General features: G+C 47.9%; 1 protein-coding gene across 1 annotated transcript; it reads right to left on the bottom strand.

Moving 5' to 3' along the window:
• Positions 1 to 1,472: 1,472 nt before the first annotated feature.
• FAM78A (family with sequence similarity 78 member A) lies at positions 1,473 to 18,748 on the bottom strand. Its single transcript, XM_077836061.1, has 2 exons — positions 17,299 to 18,748; positions 1,473 to 6,266 (listed from the first exon to the last, which is right to left on the bottom strand). The coding sequence occupies exons 1-2, from the start codon at positions 17,619 to 17,621 to the stop codon at positions 5,738 to 5,740; spliced, it is 852 nt and encodes a 283-aa protein (XP_077692187.1). The 5' UTR covers positions 17,622 to 18,748; the 3' UTR covers positions 1,473 to 5,737.
• Between the last annotated feature and the right edge of the window lie 369 nt (positions 18,749 to 19,117).

Raw genomic sequence — 19,117 nt, forward strand, 5'->3', positions numbered from 1 at the left:
TCACAATGAACTCTCTATAACACTGATTAAGGAAAGCCGTGAGGAGACAGACTGAATTAATATAAACAGAAAGCGTTAACTGATACTACCCAAGGACTGTTACGATTATGACCGGTAAACAAGCAGAGCAGAAATCAAGCATCCAAAATTGGTGTTTTGGAAATCAGGCCTAACTGGTGGACAAAATAAGGAGCATGTGTGCACCCAGATCTGCAAGCAAAAGCAGTCCCTTTGTGCCCTGTGTCATGGGCATGTGCTGGGCAAGCCACTGACCTGCCTTGCTGCAGTTACAGAAAGACAGCATGCACGAGAGCAGGTGCCCTTGATCTGCCAGGAAATAGCCAGCACTGCAGGGTGAAACCTCTTGCACATGAAACCTCTTGCACAGGTCAGGTTAGGCCTTTCTCAGACTCCTTGCTGAGACGTCCCTGCCTGGCCTCACACCTTTGGCAGCAGTGAGTGCTGAGACACCAGTGGTTCTGCAAAAGGGGAAGTGACCATCCAAAACTTGATGCAAAGACGTATTTCCTGAGGGGGGTGGGGAACCCGCATTGCCGCTAGCTGAATGTTAAGAGGAAGTTGCAGTTGAGACCTAAGTAATGCCACGAGGTCCTATTGCCTGCAGCTGTTGGCCTAAAGCCCAGGTCCCTGCCTTCTCCTTGGACACTTTCCTGTTGGATTAGATGCTTCCTTTCTTCTTGAAAAGTGACATGAATCTGAACAATGTCAGGAGCTGGGCAGGAGGCGGGGGAGGTTGAGGTTATTCCTATAGACCAGTGGTTCTAAAATTATATCTTGAGCCCTACAAAGGTCTACAAAGCCCTGCTTGCAGGAGTGGCCCTAGGCATTTTTCAGCCACTGCCCTCCCATATCGAAGCGCCGTGCCCAAAAATACCATCAACAAATCCAGCCAATCAGCACAGCTGGATGGTAACCTCTGCAAGTTGGTACCCAGGGCAGTTGCCCTGCTCATCTGCCCCTATAAAATGGCCATGAGTGCTTGGTGGTGCTCAGTATGGAACCCTTTGAGGAACAAGTGAGGGTAGGAGGTTGGGAGAAGAGATGGGTCTCTCAAGATGCAGCATCTAAGCAGATAAAAAGTTTAGCAAGCCCCTTGCCGAGCAAGTGTGAAAACCACATCTGGTAACCAATTGTGCAGAAGCTCAACTGGTGTCTACCCTGGTGGGTGCTCCAGACTAGGTTAGCCTGGCAGCTTTATCACAGGGCACATAGCCCAGATGGTGGTTAGGGGAAGGTGGAAAGCTCCCCTGTATTTTTAAGCAGTACCTCCACACATTGTGGAAATACACACGCAAACAGCACATACACTGCAAGCAGAGTGTTTAATGTAGAGATCTGAGCATGAATGCAAACACCATGTATTCTTTACCTTAAAAAAAAATCCAAACCCTCCTCCCTCTCTCAAAACCACTCCAGCAGACTTGTTTGAAAATTCCACTTTATTTCTCTCCATTATAAAAGCAGGGTTTTGTTTTTACATTTCTGTTAAGTGTCCAGAATGTTTTCATTATGTTTTCACAGTATCTCTGCAAGACCCCAAGGACGGTTCATATTGCTGCGGCATGAATGTGGGCAGAATGCTAGAGAGGAACCTCTGCTACGGGGTCTAAGGTAACCCTTCTCTCCGCCACAAAGCACCATCCTAATCCGACTGCCTTTCTCTGAGCTGCCCTGGATTGAACTGGTCTTCCTTCCCGTTGTTCTTGAGCAGCATTGCAGGCTCTCTGCTGCTTCTTGCCATGCTCGCTGGTGCATACAATGGAGGAATGGAATCCACGTGCCATTACTCACGTGGGGTTCTTGTTCACTAGCACACATGAAGTCCTGCCTCCTTTCAGTGTGTGAGAGATGGAAGTTAACGTGAGGGACCCCTTGCTATTTCCATCTTGGTCCCTCCGCAGCTCTGCCCATCCTCTCTCTCCTGACCTGCAGCAGAGACTGTCCCAGTCCTTCCCCAGCAGAGACTGGCACATTTCAGCTCATGCAGTGGTTTGGGGCTGTAGAGAACTGCCCATCATGAGAGGAGTAAGATGGGACCACCAGAGCTACCACACTCGTGTTGCGCACCAGATCTGAACCGAGAGTTGCAATGGCTCATGTTTTCAGCAGTACCCAACTTTAGCTCTGCACTTTCTTCAGGACACGTCCCTCATACAGTCCCATCAATTGCTTGGCTCCAGAGCATCCTAATAGGGAGGTCGCTGTATTTCCTTCTGCTGATTGCAGCCACTTAGTGCAGCATGAGCTGGTGCCCTGAACATTCAAGTACCAAAGGAGAGGCTAAGTGCTATCCACAGCAATTCTAAATATATGGCTATTGAGTTATTAACCAGCCATATAAATAGTGGTGTGCATAGCACTTTCCATTTCCAGCAGCCACCTCTTTTGTGTTGGCTCAATCTGTCCTCGGCAGGTTTGTAATGAAGCAGCATTGGAAAAACATCACTATTTAATCACAAAGCATGAAGTCTCTAAAAAGGCAGTGTCCTTTTTCTACCCCCGCGTCTGACAGCACAAAGGGAGGAGGGAAGGATGTTTCCAACAAGGAAACGGGAGAGGCATTCTTGGGATGGAGTGAGAGTTAAAGGCCTTGCAAAGGTCATGCAAAACTCTGACCCCTGACATGAACCTTCATTCTCACATTTACTGCACAGCCAGGTCTACTCAGTGCAGCAGGACAGTCTTTGCAAAGAGGTTAATGTCAAATTGCAGGGGTGTATCCAATCCAGCAAGATAGGCGGTAGGAATCTGGCTTGTTTAATGTACCTAGAGACTAAGCCTAACGCCATGCTAAATGGAATACGACCTGAGGATTCCCTGAATGTGATTTCTGGTGAGCAGGAGAAGAAATCTTTCCTCCGAACACTCCTTCATATAGCTAGTTAAGACAGTGGGTTCTGATTTTTTGTTCCAGAGGTGCTGAGAACCCACAACCTGTACTGAAGTCAAAAGGAGCTGTAAATACTCAGCACTTCAGAAACAGGCTCAAAACAATGCCAGGCCTGAAGAACACCTCCCCACACGCGCGCACCAAACTTTGGGGCTGCTGAGAAATGGATGCAAGCTTCACCACTTGCGTCCATCCCAACTATCACCAGTCCGGCCGCAGCAGGAAGAGGTTTTGCTGTATTCAGTGATTTGCTATTGCGTGGTATTGCCCAGGGGAGGATATGGATAAGTCTCAAGGGTCTGTACAAGTCAAGCTATAGCTGGGAGCTGATTAGACATAAGAAAGGGGAACTCAAGAATGGTGGGGGCAGTTGCCGTGCACACCACAAGGTCTCACAAGCTTGATTCATCATCCTCTCTAGATCTAGGGCCTGGGTTTAAGCCTTCTTCGGCTGTTCATTGGCAAACTGCTTCTCATGAATGGCTCCCTGAGTCAAATATCTGCCTGCTGGGAAGAGCGCAGGCATCCGTGGACAATCCCATCCGGAGCAGTCTCTCCCAGAATGCCCATGAACACTGTTGCTGTTGGGAATAAACTCTGAGTCTGGTGGTGTGGAGGATGACTCTGGGTGCTGTCATGTGGGATGCCGGGGCTTTGAAGCAGGCACTGAGGCCTCTGGTCCCTGGGTGGGAGGGTGGCATTTGAGCATCCTGCCAAAATAAAGTGGTTGGACACAACTAGGGAGGGTCCTGGTATATCGTAAGGCTGTCTTGCTGGTGAGCTCTTTAAAGAGCGTGCGTGGAGGCTGGCTGCAATGCTAGCAGCTAGCCGATGAGTCGGGGGGAGAGACAGCTGCTTGGAGCATAGCGTGGGAAATGGGAGTCTTGGGGAGTCCCAGTGAAATCAGCTGAGCAGGGACCAGCCAGGTACAGAACATTTGAGCACTCTTAGTCCCTAAGCAGTTCCTCCGTAAGGGGAAGTGTCACTATCTCCATTTTACAGGTGCAGAGGAGAGGTGAGGTGACATCCCTGAGGCTATACAACAAGAGCTGAAAACATAAGGTAGGTCTTCTCATCCCAGCCCCTGCCCTGTCCTCCGGCCCACACTGCCTCCATCATACAGGTTCCTCCATTTCTAAACTTCCCTCAGCCACACGTGTCTCAGTCAAGCTGCCTCCTTTTCATGCCTCCTGTCTTTGGAGAAATACTGGTGGTGTCTCTGAGGCCACCAGGAGATCTACCAAATGATTTCTTAGGGCCCTGACTTATGTTCCAAACAGACCTGACTTCCCGGAGCATCCTCCCCGCAGGATGCAGATTTTGCAATATTTACATCTTCTTTTGGGTTGCCTGCTTACACATGTATGCTTCCACCATATCTCTGCAGCTATGTCATCACCTACATCCCTTATCACTGAAAGCCATCTGAATCCGGTGGGACCATGAGGCTGGTTCTCCATCAGCCCAGGTGAGCACTAAAGCTATAGTAAGAGGAGACTTTTTTGTTTTCACTGTTAATAGGAAGGGTGCATATTATTTTCACAGGTATAATTCTTCCTGAGTCAGAGACTCCAGTGGACAACAGCTTTCCTCATTTACACCCATACAGCCCCAGTGATTTTAGATGGGTCCCTCTGTATCTTGCTTCTCTCACCCCACCCTGTTATGAATTCATTGGGGTTTCGTGGGAGTAACCGATGGCAGAATTTGACCCCACGTATATTACAGCTTGTGTGTGACCCACCAGTCACGATGCCCTAGGGGAAAATAATTGTGTGCTAGTTTGGAAGGCGAAAGTCATCTCCTCAGGACAAGCAAGATGGAACTAATTCCCCTCATTTGCATTTCTTTTTGAGTACCACATCTCCAGTCGTTCTCACCACTGGCTGGATTGTTCCGTATTCTCGTGCCAAAAGAGGCTCAGCTCAGAAGGCTTAAGCAATGCAAGGTTGTGACGACCCCTTCTATCGAGCAGCGAGGGGCCCGGCAGCTCTCGTCCAAAGACATTTCTATAACTTGTTACTTGCATTGCAACTCTGTGTGCAATACTAGTCCCATTTCTGCTCATACAGCAAAACAACGGGTTTTGAGCTGGGTTTATTTCCATGCTTGCTTCTTCCATGTTTAAAACCAGGAAGGTTTTCTTTTTAATCTGGTTTCTTCCATTATCATTCCTTCCTCCTCATCCCTTGATACACTGACAATCTATCCCTCGCTCCAGAATGCTTCCCCTGACCCTCCCTAAAATCCTGTAGAAAAGAGATTCTGCTTGGTGAGATTAAATTTTCTTTCAAACACAGCTTTAAGGCAAAAGTTTGGCAATGCAAAGCAAAGTCTACATAAGGCCGCATGACTTAAGTTTGCAACTCAGAACCTTTTATCATTTTAAAATAAACCCATAATAAATAAATAGCATTTAGCTCCAGGAACTTGAGTTTCATTCTGGAGAGAAAAAAAAATCCCTTTCCTCCCACCAAATATAATAAAATCCCAGATAAAAACCTTGTTTTGTTCTGGACAATCTGGGTGAGCTAATGAGACTGAAGTTCAAACAATAACTAAAGTCAAGAAGAAAAGAAAGCTACGGAGCTGGAAATAAAGTTTAGTTTGTTGATTCCTCCCTTAGGAATCAGGTGACGATACAGACCCTGGTCAAGGTCTTCTCTTTAGCTTTAGCACAGTGAGATCCGTCCCAATGGGAGAAGGTAGAATGGTTGCATTTCTGTTGAATGAATAAAAAGTGCATCTCAATTTTGCTTAGATTCTAAAAGTATCTAAGTGCAGGTTTATTTTCTTCCCTTCTGGTGCCAGGATGCCAGGTTGCTATTACCGATACTTGGAAGGGATCACCACTAGTGGTGGCCCATCCTTTGGCCTCCACATGAGTACCTGAGCATCATTGGCATTGGGTTTCACAAGGGCACTGGGTGGTATTGGCTCATTCTTGTTAAGGACCTGGGGCTGCTCTTGAGCAAAGGGTTGCCCCAGCATGGCACGCTGCCCCAAGGGTCTGCTGGGATTCACCTCTATGCCCAACCTCATGCGCCACTTGATAGTCTGCAGGGTCACCATCTCGCTGGTGGCTGTGTTGGTGGCAACCAACCAGGTGGTGAAGTTTTGATTCCGGTAGATGCTCGTGAGTTTCGCCACGTTGCTCTCGCTCACAGGTACCGCCCACGTGACGCTTGGGTAGAAGTTATCATTCATACTGATGGTGAACTTGGATTCCTTCCTGGTGGGCCCCACAATCATGCACGTTTCTGTGGTGTTGCCGTACCAGGGGTAGTTCACGCCATCTGAGTCACTTATGGCCTGGATCTTGCCATCTTGCAGATCCGGGAGCTCCCAACTCGACCTGCCGCAACCAAGAAGGAATCACAGTAATTGATTAGCGCAGGGACTCACTGGGCTGGGTTTTTATATTGTACTGCCTGAGAGCGGGGGCGGCTCTGAGTGTGGCTTCCCTGTATCTTCCTCTATCGGGATTTGTGCTCACAGTGTTCCTCTGCAATGAGAGCTCATCCCTTCTGTTAAAACAGCATTGCAAATGCCAAGGCCCAATCCTAGAGGTGGGGGGCACCACTACACTGGTATCACACAGGATTGGAAACCCAGTCTCTAGGCTTGGTACCAGTGTGGTCACAACTTAACTACTGGGTGTGCTCTCAAATATATTGGTGTCTCTAAACTCCTACAGGTGGCCCATTATATCACTATCAGAGCCATGAGACCCATCCCAGTTCTCTTTTCTCCTGTCCCTTAAAAACCCTTTATTGCAACCGATCTTGTGCTGCTCCTTACTCAGCCTCTTACTCACTCCCTGCCTCCAGGACAAATAAGCTGCCTCCAGTTTCCTGGCCTCTGCTGGTTTTAAGTAAGAGCAGGAGTCAAACCCAAGTCTCCCAAATAGGCAGAGCTGCTGCCAAGCAGGCAGGCAGCCAGACTCCCAATCCTAGGGGACAGGTGGAGCAGCCTCAAGTGGTGGGGAGAGGAGGTCCCCAGTCTAATAGCTTTCAGCGGGCCCTGCCGCTTGCTAAGTCCTGAAATAAATACTTGAGTTTAGCAGGGACCTTCCTATCTTCATTCAGTCTCTAACCACACACCACTGTTCAACGTTCTGGACAAGCCACTGTCCTCTCCATCTGCCCCTGCTATATACCAGTCATAGGTAGGGCCCTCCAAATTCACAGTCCATTTTGGTTAATTTCACTGTCATAGGATTTTAAAAATCATAAATTTCATGATTTCATATATTTAAATCTGAAACTTCAGTGTTGTAACTGTAGGGGTCCTGACCCAAAAGGGCATTGTGGGGGGTGGAGTTGCAAGGTTATTGTTGGGGGGTCTTGGTATTGCCAGCCTTACTTCTGCGGTTCTGGTGGTGGGGTGCTGCCTTCAGAGCTGGGCACCTGGCCAGCAGCCACTGCTCTCCGGCCGCCTAGCTCTGAAGGCAGCACAGAAGTAAAGGTGGCAATACCATGACCCCCACCCCCACACACAATAACCTTGCAACCCCCTTTTGGGTCAGGACCTCCTGTTTGAGAAATGCTGGTTTCGCATGTGAAATCTGTATAATAAGGGGTAAAAATACACAAAAGACCAGATTTCACGGCCATCAATTTGGTAGGGCACTAGTCATGGGCAAGGATTGCCTTGTCCAGCATCCAGCACAATGGGGTTCTGATACGGACCAGGGGCTCTGGACACTACTTTAATACAAATTACATTAAATAAGGCCCAGCCTCTCCCTCTACCCCTTCCCCAGTCCCTCTACCCTTTCCCCAGTCCCTCCACTTTAATCTAGGGCAACTTTCTTACAGCGCAAGACTTGATTGTGCAGCTAAAAACCCAACCAAACCAATAATAATGAGGCAAGTTGTTCCAGTGACCCTTGGGCTGTTACTTTTGCAGTTCAGCTACAACAGAGCAGCCTTCCCTGTGGGGGTGTGGGAGTGGTACAGCTGGGCTGATTGTTCTTAATTAGGCAGCTGGAGAGTGCAGGGAGGTAAATGGCCCCACTGGCAAATTAAAAGGTGAGGTGTGTCTGTTCTGCATTCAAAAGGACCCCCCCCACCCCCATCAGAGCAGGAGGGCAAATGTCACTCAAGGGAAGCCCCACCTCCTCCACCTCTGCCCCCCCCCCCGTCACTCCCAGAGTGTTGCCATTTATTTTATTGTGGCCAATCAAAATGCAGAAATTCAGCCCACACCCCCATCACCCCATTTCCTCATATGCCAAGTCTGCTAAAACATCTCAAAACTCATCACAAGAGAAGCAACACTAGCATTTAAAATATTACACCACTGGCTGGAGATTTGCGTGCATGCTGGCTTTTGTGGTTTGTGTGTTTTTGTTTTTTTTTAAGTCTGTGGATTGACTTACACGTATAGAGGATCTGAGTAGAATACTTTGCATTTCTAAATTCAGGGTGCTCACTGCATTTTCCAAACGCTAATAAGCACCATAGCCCGCCTCCCACCTACCTTGTGTTTTATCCATTTTACAGATGTTGAAGCACAGAGGGGTGAATGGTCTGATTTTCCCCCCTCCGAGTTGCAGAGCACTTGCAGAGCCCACTGATGTTAGTGGCGTCTGGGAGTGCTCAATGCTTCTGAGAATCTGGCCCTAAATGCCTGACCCAACATCACAGCAAGTTAGAGCGGTGAGAGAGAGAGTGCGGTCCAGCAGCTAGGCCCCTAGAGTGGGACTCAGGAGACCCGGATTCTGTTCCTCAGCTCCACTGCTGACCTCATGGCTGAGCTTGGACAAGTCCGTTCCCCTCCCACCTTTTTGTGTATTTAGCCTGTAAGCTGTTCAGAGCAGAGACCTCACGTCTGTGTGGTGCCAGGTACAAGGTGGGTCCAATTTTGGTTGGACCCTCAGGCACTACCTACCAAAATACAAATGATAAATGTTAGTGGCAGAGCTGGGAAAAGCACCTAGACGTTCTGACTCCTCATCACCTGCTGTCACTGTTAGACAAAAGTGCCACACCGCAGACCCAAGGGTTTGCAGGCTATCACAGTAACCACAAAAGCAAAGGCTAGGTGGTTCAATGCCCTCTAAACTGGGAGGGGGAGGGGAAAGCAGCTGCAGTCTTTCTGATTGCGAGTTTAAACATAATCACAGGACTCCAACCAAAAGGCTAGTGCTTTCTATTGAGAAGATGAACAAAAATGTTCCTGCCCCATCTGCACATCTGACGTCAAATGCTGGAGTTTTGACGCTTCCAGTTGGATTTTTCAAGCCCATTATGAGAAGCTGATTATTGGGTAAGAGGGACATGATGCCAGAAATAGCTGAGCTCAGCTGAGAGCCCGTTTTTGGCAAAGTAAACCCCACTCGAGTGACCACAAATGCTGACAGGAGCCCAAAGGCCAAGATGAATTCTGGAGGCATGCTTTTACAAATTGGGCTGGCAACGCTGGTTCTCCTGTGCACACTGAATTCCTACTGGCTATCACACGCCAGAATTACTGTGTTTTGGGGGGATTTTCTTGCACTTCAGTACAAGTCCTATGTCCCAGCCTTAAAACAGCCCTTGGAGTAAATCAGAGAAATATGCTTTGAGCACAGCACTGGGAGAGGGAGACTCTACAGTCTAATCCAGGGGTGGCCAACCTGGGGCTCCGGAGCCACCTGCGGCTCGTCAGAAGTTAACACGCGGCTCCTTGTCTAGGCACCGACTCCAGGAATGGAGCTACAGGCGTCAACTTTCCAATGTGCCGGGGGGGGCTCGCTGCTCAACCCCAGCTCTGCCACAGGCCCCGCCCCCACTCGCCGCCCGCCATGCCCTCGCTCCTCCTCCTCTCCCTGCTCCCAGGGCCTCCTGCACGCCACAAAACAGCTGATGGGAGGTGCAGGGAGGGAGGGGGAGGCGCTGATTGGGGGGGGCACTGGGAGCAGGGTGGGGGAGCTGAAGGGGGGCTGCTGACGTATTACTGTGGCTCTTTGGCAATGTACACTGGTAAATTCTGGCTCCTTAGGCTCAGGTTGGCCACCCCTGGTCTAATCCAAGCTTTGGTATTGACTCACTGTGTGGTTTTGGGCTAGTCACTGAACCTCTCCTTGCCTCAGTTTCCCAATCTGTAATGTGGGAATAATACAAGCTACCTCTCAAAGCTGTTCTGAGGACTAATTAGTTTAGAGGGAAGTGATAACTCACTGGTTTGAGCATTGGCCTGCTAAACCCAGGATTGTGAGTTCAATCGTTAAGGGGGCCATTTAGGGATCTGGAGCAAAGATTGGGGCTTGGTCCTGCTTTGAGCAGGGGGTTGGACTAGATGACCTCCTGAGGTCCCTTCTAACCCTGATATTCTATGATTAATGTTTGGAAAGCCCTATGAGATTTCTCTTTCACTAGTTAGCAGCAGACGTTTGACTCTAACCATCCTGTGGGGTATCTTTTACGATCCGAGGTTAGTCGTGGTCTCCTTGGTTAAAAGCCTTGCACTTGTGGTGCTGCAGCATGCTGTATATGGCGTGGCTGCATGTCTAGGGCTGTAGTCTGTACAGTCTACAGGGGTGTTGCAGGATGGAAGACACGACATCAAAGGAAAATATTCAGTGCAAAGCATTATTTTAGGAAACTGCATAGGGCGTGAAGATCTGGGGTCAAGATCTTAAAAAGGGACTAGCAACTTTGGGTGCCCACCTTCAAGGAGCCTCATTCGCAGAAGGCAGGTGCTCATTACTTCCTGGAAATCAGGCCCCTTTAAGGTGTCTCAAGTTGGGCCCCTAAAAATCACTAGTCACTTCTTTCAGAGTAGCAGCTGTGTTAGTCTGTATTCGCAAAAAGAAAAGGAGTACTTGTGGCACCTTAGAGACTAACCAGTTTATTCGAGCATAAGCTTTCGTGAGCTACAGCTCACTTCATCGGATGCATTCAGTGGAAAATACACTGAATGCATCCGATGAAGTGAGCTGTAGCTCACAAAAGCTTATGCTCGAATAAATTGGTTAGTCTCTAAGGTGCCACAAGTAATCCTTTTCTTTTTACTAGTCACTTCTGAACATCCTGGCCTCAAAATGTCCAGGCCACAGAAACCTGGCATCCTGACCCCTGCCTGGTAAGTTCAGTGCCATGTGATGTTATCAGAGCCTGTAGGGGTATATAGCCTGATTCGGTTTTTCATGTGCTACAAACCTACTGGCTAACATACTGTCTGCGGCAGTTCTTGTTCTTCCAAGTATATTGCCAACGGACAGAGGGAGTCCTTTTCCCGAGAGCCACTTCTGACCTAAAACTGTAAAAAGAAAACCCGAGTGGATTCTAGCCATAACCCCTGTGGCACAGGGGAGACTGATTATGAGTGTCTCAAACAGCAAGGAGTCATTTCTCCCCTACGCTCCTCAACAAGGGATGAGAAAGAAAAGCTCTAGGGATTTTTCAGTGAACTCTTCCCTGCAAGGGAAGATGAATTGGAGGTCATGTACTATAGCAACAGGTTTAGCCCTTGCAGCAGAGTCTCATCAAGTGTGATCTCTGAAATACTATATGGGAATCCTTTCTCTCCCTTTCAGCAGATGATTTAGGATTACTTTCCGTTCAAATCATTGCTGATGCTCAGCTTGATTGAGGCCTGGGGACGAGATGTGACAATTTCCTGGACGTTCCTGTACATTATGGATGTGCCCACCGCTGAGACGCTGGGGCTGTATAAACGTGGGCGTGCCACACTGGGACATCTCGTTTGGGACTCCGTCCGCTACTTAAGGTTTGTAACTGAATCCTGAGCTGTTTTGCCCTACCCTTGCCACAGGCCAGTGGAAAAACAGTCTGGCTGAGGATGCCACTGGAACTGTGAAAACGAGTTAATTGGTTCCACCTTAGTGTCTGATGGATCTTTTGTCTGCATCCCAAAACCATTATGTAAGAGTCTCTGGTCAGGAGCAGCTTTGCAAAGGTTGTTGCAAGTCAGGACTGAGAGGCCTAGACAGATCGGTGAGAGGTTTTTCGCAGGGGTGGGTGAGATTCTAGGGCCTGCGTTGTGCAGGAGGTCGGACTAGATGATCATAATGGTCCCTTCTGACCTTAGTATCTATGAATCTTTGCTGGGCCCTGGATTAGACCAGTAAGGAGAGTTGCCAATCAAGAGGTGCATCTGCAGAGTTTAGGGAGAAGGCTAAGGACTCAAATGGCAAGGGGTTCTATATGGCTAAGGTGCATTGGTTTAACTTTATAGACGGACTCGGGCTGGGGGTGGGGGATTAGGAGTGGATGCTGCAGGGCAGGTGAGAGGTTTGGGGAGGAAATTTGCACAACACCCTATGGCTCCATTCTTAATTCTAGCAAGCGTGACTAATCCTGAGGATTTCAATGAGCATCAAATTTACTCGCAAATGTTAGCGAGAGGAAGAAGTAGGCCTTCGTCGTCATCCTGTTACTGGAGCAAAGGGAAACTAAATAGCATAGTTCATGAACCACAAACCCTGGACTTCCTGCCCCTTGCTTGCTTTTATCAAAGATCCCTTGCCACGAGGGGTCATGACCTTTGCTTGTGTGGCTTGTCCATATGAAGTCAAATAATTCTCCCCCGACCAGCCATTTTGACGTGATCAGAAGATGGTGCTGCAGAATGCCCAGTTGCTGCAAACGGATCTCTCTGGGATTAAAACGGTGCCATGGAAAGCCCAGAAACTTGCACTGTAAATTCTTCGACCCCAGGGAAGCTGTGTGAACTCCCAAGCCTGTCTGATTTCAGGCTGAGCTGCTCCAGAATCAGTGGTTCTGGCTTGTAATGCTGACAGGTTTGTGGTTTACTCTGCTGCTCGGTTGTCCAGAATCACCAGAAACTAGGGTAGCTGAAAAGCCTGCTTTAACTTACCACGGGCCCTTTACGAACACACACATACTCTTTCAGATACATCTCCGTGGAACAATGGTGCCCAGGCTGTAACCTGTCAAGCCATATTTTCCAGCCTTCCTAATCTGGGTTCTGACCCCCTCCCAATTTCCTTTTGAGGCATGTTTCTTTCTATTCCCTAACGAGGGGACCTAGTCGCTGGTTTATACAATTCCTCTGGATGTTCCCCTGCAGCATAACATGAGGCCATAAGTGCAGCATTGTGTGCAGTGACAGCAAATTCAAGCAAAGTGACCTCCAGCTTTCCGCAGCAAGCAGGATGACATGGATGCATTAAATTTAACCTTTTCAGACAGGCATAATGTGCCATCAGTAAACACTCGGATGCTTGCTCATCCTCGGACCTCAGTGCTTGAAGCCAGACCTTAATTAGTCACAGGACATTATGGCCTTGCATATTGTTTTTATGATAAAAGGGGTGCGGCTTGCATCAGATCTAGACTTTGCTCTGCACGGATACTCAAGGAATCCATTTCGGGGCGGGGGGGGGGGCAATGCAAAGCCATCTTGGGCTTTCCACCCATCCTTCCCCATGATTCATTGTGACTAACATCACCAGCTAACCAAGTCTGTGCTGGTGACAGAAACAGACTGGCAGCACTGTCCATTAGCAACAAGCGGGAATGATCCTGAACTGGATTTTTATGGATTTATACCCCTGATCCTCCATGTTCAATACAACGCCCTTTATAAATTGGCTTTTACCCTCTACCTCACCTACTTCAGCACTGCAAAGCAATTCAGTAGGGCTCCTGGTAAAGAACAAGAAGTGAACGAGAAAGTGGAATGGGGACAGACTTTCATGCGTGAGAGTAGCAGAGCTGTTACCGCTTCTAGACTTTGGGGGAACCTCAATGAGGAGATTTTTTTTTTTTTTTTTAAACAAATGTTGGTTTGCTGCACTCCAAAAATGTCACCGTTCTTTTAGTGGATTAGTCTCCAATCACATTTCTCCTCCTGGGGTCTTGGAAGTTTATTCTTCATATAGGCCTGTTTTTATAGCAGAGATGAGTTTAATTCTATTTCTGTTGTAGGCCCTGGAAGATGCAATCTTTAAGGCATCTCTCTTTTAAAATTTCAGGGGACATTGTAGAGATAAAAATCTATATACAATTTTATTTTGAAAAGCCTTCGCAGATGACTCGAAAAGTCTGATTTATTTATCACAGTCTGTGTTTTGCTTATCACCATCTGTGCTGTTACCTGCACTTTACTCCATGGAGACAGTAAAAATAACCTGGTTAACTTCACATAAATTTTATATTCTTATTTGTATAGTGGTAGCACCTAGGAGATACAGTCATGGCCAGGACCCCACTGTGCTAAGCACTGTACCAACACAGAGCAAAGAGATGGTCCCTGCCTCAAAGAGCTTACAATTTAAGTAGGGCCTGACCTTGCCGTCCCTGCTTAAGCAAAGCTTTCACTGCCTGATTCTGATCACCCAGTTGAGTAGCACCTTGCTCGACGAGTAGTCCCTCCTACAAATAGTGCTACTCCGGGTAAGCAATGGTATCAGAACCAGGCTCTCAATGCAACCTAATAAGCAAGTTGTCTGCAAAAGGACAGCAGAATAGGAACAGCAGGCAGTTTCACTTCGTAGTCCTTGTGCTCTGTTGCTCTGCTGTTTGTTTTCAGCTCATGACACTGCAGGAGGAATCTTCATGGCCAAGGAAGAGTTCAGTGACTTTTTTAAGCAATGGCATTTCTCTTAGCATTAGGTTTTTCAAAAGACCACCTTTGTCTGTGTGTAAAACCTAAAAATGTGGCACCTAATCCCCGAGCTGCAGACATCCTTTTAAACAAGCGTGTGTTTGAAGGACTGCCTCTCTACCTCTCCTCCATCTAGTACTGAGGGGTACGCACAGCTCAGTCTGTTCCTGCGGTCCCCAGCCATGCCTGCCTTTTTCAGTGCAATGGGCAGTGTATCGATGACTGAGTGACAACTTCAGGATGTAAAAGCAAAAATGCTTCATAGCCTGGTGCGAAGATGAGGCTCCCATTCTCAACCTGAATCCTTCCCGTGCCATCAGACTTCATTCAGGGCATGGACATTAATTTTTGTATTCAGAGTCATTAGAGCCTGTTTTAATGGTCCGTTGCAACAGTGATTTTTAAAAAAATCCAGTTGTCCCTATTTAAGAGGGAGTGTTCCTTGAGCCAAATTCTCCACTGCTGTAAAACTCCAAAAATGGAACTCTGCTGATGTACACCAGCAGACGACCTGGCCCGTTCTTTCAGCCAGATTTCCATTGGCAAAAAACTCTTGCAGTCCAATGTACTGCAGTGGCATTAAGAGGTCTTTCTCCCCAAATGCCCTTTTTATAGCTTTATCATGTGGCAGGTCTGGGGGCAACCCTCTAAGGAAATGGCATGGAGAGGCCAACAAACTTTTAATCATGTTTTTGTAATGTATAAAATCAGCTAAATATGGCTGACCCCAGAGAAAAGCATCTCTTTGCACACATACAATGATATTTTCATCCCTAAATTTGCATTGTTTACTAAATTATAGTTCATTGTTCCTCTGTATGTGCTGAGCTTAATTCCAGCTGCTCTGATAATACTTAGCTCTTATACAGAACTTTTAATCTACAGCTATAACAGCATTTTAGAAAGGAAGGTCAACATCATTATCCTCAATGTACAGATGGGGAAACTGAGGCACAGAGACAAAGTGACTTGTCCCAGTTCTATGTGTGTGTGTGCGTGACAGTCGGGTATAGAATCCAGCTGCCCTGTTAGTTTTGTTTTACTGAATACCCACCTATATTTATGTACCAGTGGATTTTGCACCTGATCATCTAGGCTAAGATTGTCAAATGTGGCTATGGGAGTTAGGCACCCAATTTGTTTCAGCTCCTTTGAAACCCCCAGCCCTAATTTCCTGTTGCTGGGCCCTACCCTGCAGAACCCCATTTTGAAGAGCAGGCAGTGAGCCCAACCTTCCAGGGCTCAAGGCCCACTGTGTGCTTTAGAATCAGTAAAATCTTACCCCTTCCCCATCCAACCTAACTCCCAACATTTGGCTGTTGCCCATGTGTTGGTGAGGGAGCGCTTTCTGCTTGGGCAATGAACTGGGAAAGGAAATGGGGACAGAAAGCAGGAACTGTTCTCCTTGGCAATCTGCTCCCCTGGGGCACTGGGCCTGTCAGGCACATATTCGCTTCATGCCTGAAATGTCAAACTTGTGTCGTTAGGCTGGGCAAATACTGTATGTAAGCTTGCTCTCTCTGGGTCCTGCAGTGCTCCTGGAGGGGAGAGGCACTGGAAGGTAGAGTACAGCAGAGATGCAGTTGGACCTTTTGGGAAGGCAATATGTTAGGTTCATCTGCTCTCTTGTTCTATCCTTTGTCCCCCTTTTTTTTCCTCCTCCCCACCTTTCATTTTGTAGTTGGCCTGTCTTTCCCCCAGCTAGGCAAGCATTTCCCTCATGCGGTGCTCGTTGAATTAGCAATCAGGAAAGTTGCTTAAGCCTGACCTTTCCATCCCATCTTCCTCTGTGAGACTGGACAGCATCAGTGTGTCCAGTCACCAAGCCATCTGCCTCTCCTAGCCTACGCTATGTTCCAACTTCAGGCTCTTGTACTGCTGGCTGGGCAAACCACTTCCGCTGCACCATGAGTCTACTAGTTTTACCCATGAGCCACACACTTGCTATTCTGTGTGGGGGTGTGTGTGTAATAGTTATTTATATATATATATAGGTGGAGCTGCATTTCCACTTACATCACAATTTGGAGGTAGAGAGGTGTGTGTTTTTTTCCCCCGTTCTTTTCGCTTCTTGTTCTTACATGGTGTGGATGGGGATGTACATTTTTAACCGCAGGCCCAGGGTGATGCACAGCGTTAACCCTTCACTCTTGCAGCCAAATCCTGCTTGCCTCACCCATGCAGACAGCCTGTTGCAATGAGCAAAGCAAACAGGATTCAGCCCCCTAATGCTGCCGTACATTCATAGTTGGTGTAATGTCAAGCACTCAGCCCTGCTGATAGCACATTGCAGGAATAGCAACCCAACTTGTTTACAACAGCAGAACGCTGTAAGTGTCAGCATTTGTTTGCATTCTGATTTGTAAAAAAAGCACCCTTTCCTTTTTTTAAAGGGGGGGCATCGGCAAAGATCTGGCATGGAAGGGACTCCCTTATCATATGAAAAGCAACACCCTTGTCTTCTACCATATCTGCAATCTCGTGGCAGGGGTGACTTCTGCTTTCAGGATTTACAGTGTTGCTGGAACCCTCGGACTACCCTCTGTATAAATGGTATTGCATTTGGGTGGCTACCAAACCAAGCGTTTCTGTTTTAGGACCTGATTTTGTTCCCCTGGGAGTCAATGGAAAAACACCCACTGCCTTTAAGGGGGCAAGTTCAAGCTTTTATCTCTCTTTTAAAGAAGTGTACAGTTTTAATATTAGAGAAGCTAAATCAAATGGGCTAAATGGTGCTTCACCAACCAAGTCCTGCTTCCCCTGCTTCAACACACACACACGCTCTCGCACTCACTGGAAATACTTACGTTCCCTGCTCCCCGTAGTGGTTGTAAAACTCCATATGGCTACACGCCTGAATCCAACCCACAATCCAGGTCTCTTTCTTAGGGATAGGGGGTACCAAGACCTGGGCAGAGGCTCGAAAGTGAGGGGTCCGGTATCGCAGAACCACGCTGGATGACTCGTCAATGCTGGTGGGAACGGGATCGATGGAGGCTTTCACTTCAATCACTGAAATACTTTCCCGGAAAACTTTGGATTTGCAGCTAATACTCTGAATACAGCCCATGGCATACAACACCAGTGCAATTCCTAGGACACTCCAGCAATCCTGGGGAAGATTAGGCATTGAAATGATAAGGTGCTAGATCAAATACAGATCTTCCTGCTTTGTAATCTCAAAATTGATATCCATAGGATAGAAAATTCATCATATAAAGTCTTTATTTGAATTTCAGTATTATCGCTGCTGCTTCGGCTCTTATGGAGTTAGCTGCACTTCAGAAGCAGGGGGGCCTTTTCTTATTCTCCAGTTAATGAAACAAGAATCTTTCATTCATATCTTCTTTGGATTAAAAAAAGTCTTGAGTTCAATAAATAATCCTCTCCTTTTTTAAAGATGAGATATTTAGTCCTTCCTTTTTCTTGAATGCCATCTGTTCACCATGAAACATCGGCAAAGCGAGCATTTCCCTTTATTCTTTGGATGAAAAAGCAGAATGCTGATAGACACATCTATATAAATAATAAAATACTTCTGGTCACAGCTCCTGTAGATTTCCACTTCCGGACTTGCAGTTGTTCATAACTCCCTTTTGCAAAGAAAAATAGTACTGTAATTAAAAAATCAAGGTGGAAAATGTTAAATCAGCCACATCTCTCTGATTTGCAGGCTTCTGTAGGTGGCGGAGATATGGGTGTTGCTGATATATTTTTTTTTTAAGTAATAGCTTAAATAATAAACCACAGGTCTTTGTCACACATCACATTCCCCCAGCTTTGCATTTAGAAATAAAACAGGAGGCGAAATGACGAAAATGAGAGCAGTTCCCAAGGAGATATTTTAGCTTTTCTGTTGCACCACTTCGCTGATTTCTGTTTCAACGTTGCTCTCCCTTCTTCCCTCAATCACTGCGGATTCCAACTGCAAAAACATCACTGGAAGCCCGGCAGACGCCCTGTCTCCTCCCCTCCTGGGCTTTCCGCGAGCTGTGGGGAGGGGGGCTACCCCGCCTGGGTTTAGTCCTTCCACCTCTCCTCTCCGGACCCGGCTGCGGGATGGGGAGGAGCCGGCTCTGAGATCTCTAGAAGTTTTGTCAAACTTTCTCTGCGGCTACTGGTAGTTGGAGCTGCTTCCTGGCTGCTCTCCCCCAGGTCACGATCCGCCGCGCTGACCCAGCCTGCAGCGAACAATCGCCTCCCGTGACATCGCCACTCACCCGCCACCTGGGCTGGGGAAGGATGCGAAGCCGGGAGGATGCGAGCCCGGCGGTGGCTTCGCAGCTTGCCCCCACCCCTCCTCCTCCTCTTCCAGCGCTGGGCTTTTAGTTCGCTGTTGCAGTGGATCGCATGTCACGCCGCCTGTGTCCTCGGATGTCTCGGCAGCCCTGGCTCCGCAGCCCGCCCTCCTCCGTCTTGTCTCTGGGGACCAGGCTCGCCGTCACCCCCAGGGAATCACCTGCAGGCATGGGGCGAGGGTCCTTTGCATGTGTGTGAACAGAGAGAGAGAGAGAGAGAACAGCCTTCCCCGCAGTCTGTGCTTCCGGATCCTTGTGTCTTCAGAGCTTCACAGCATCCTGCACCTTGGGGGGACTTTGCATTTTCACAAATGCACCTCCCCTCTCT

This window comes from Eretmochelys imbricata, chromosome 16 (genome assembly GCF_965152235.1).
Source record: "Eretmochelys imbricata isolate rEreImb1 chromosome 16, rEreImb1.hap1, whole genome shotgun sequence".
NCBI lineage: Eukaryota > Metazoa > Chordata > Testudines > Cheloniidae > Eretmochelys > Eretmochelys imbricata.

Coding starts and splice junctions, on each gene's coding strand:
- FAM78A (XM_077836061.1), bottom strand. CDS start 17,621: ATGCCTAATCTTCCCCAGGATTGCTGGAGTGTCCTAGGAATTGCACTG. Junction 6,267..17,298: donor CACTACGGGGAGCAGGGAAC/GTAAGTATTTCC, acceptor TGGTTGCGGCAG/GTCGAGTTGGGAGCTCCCGG.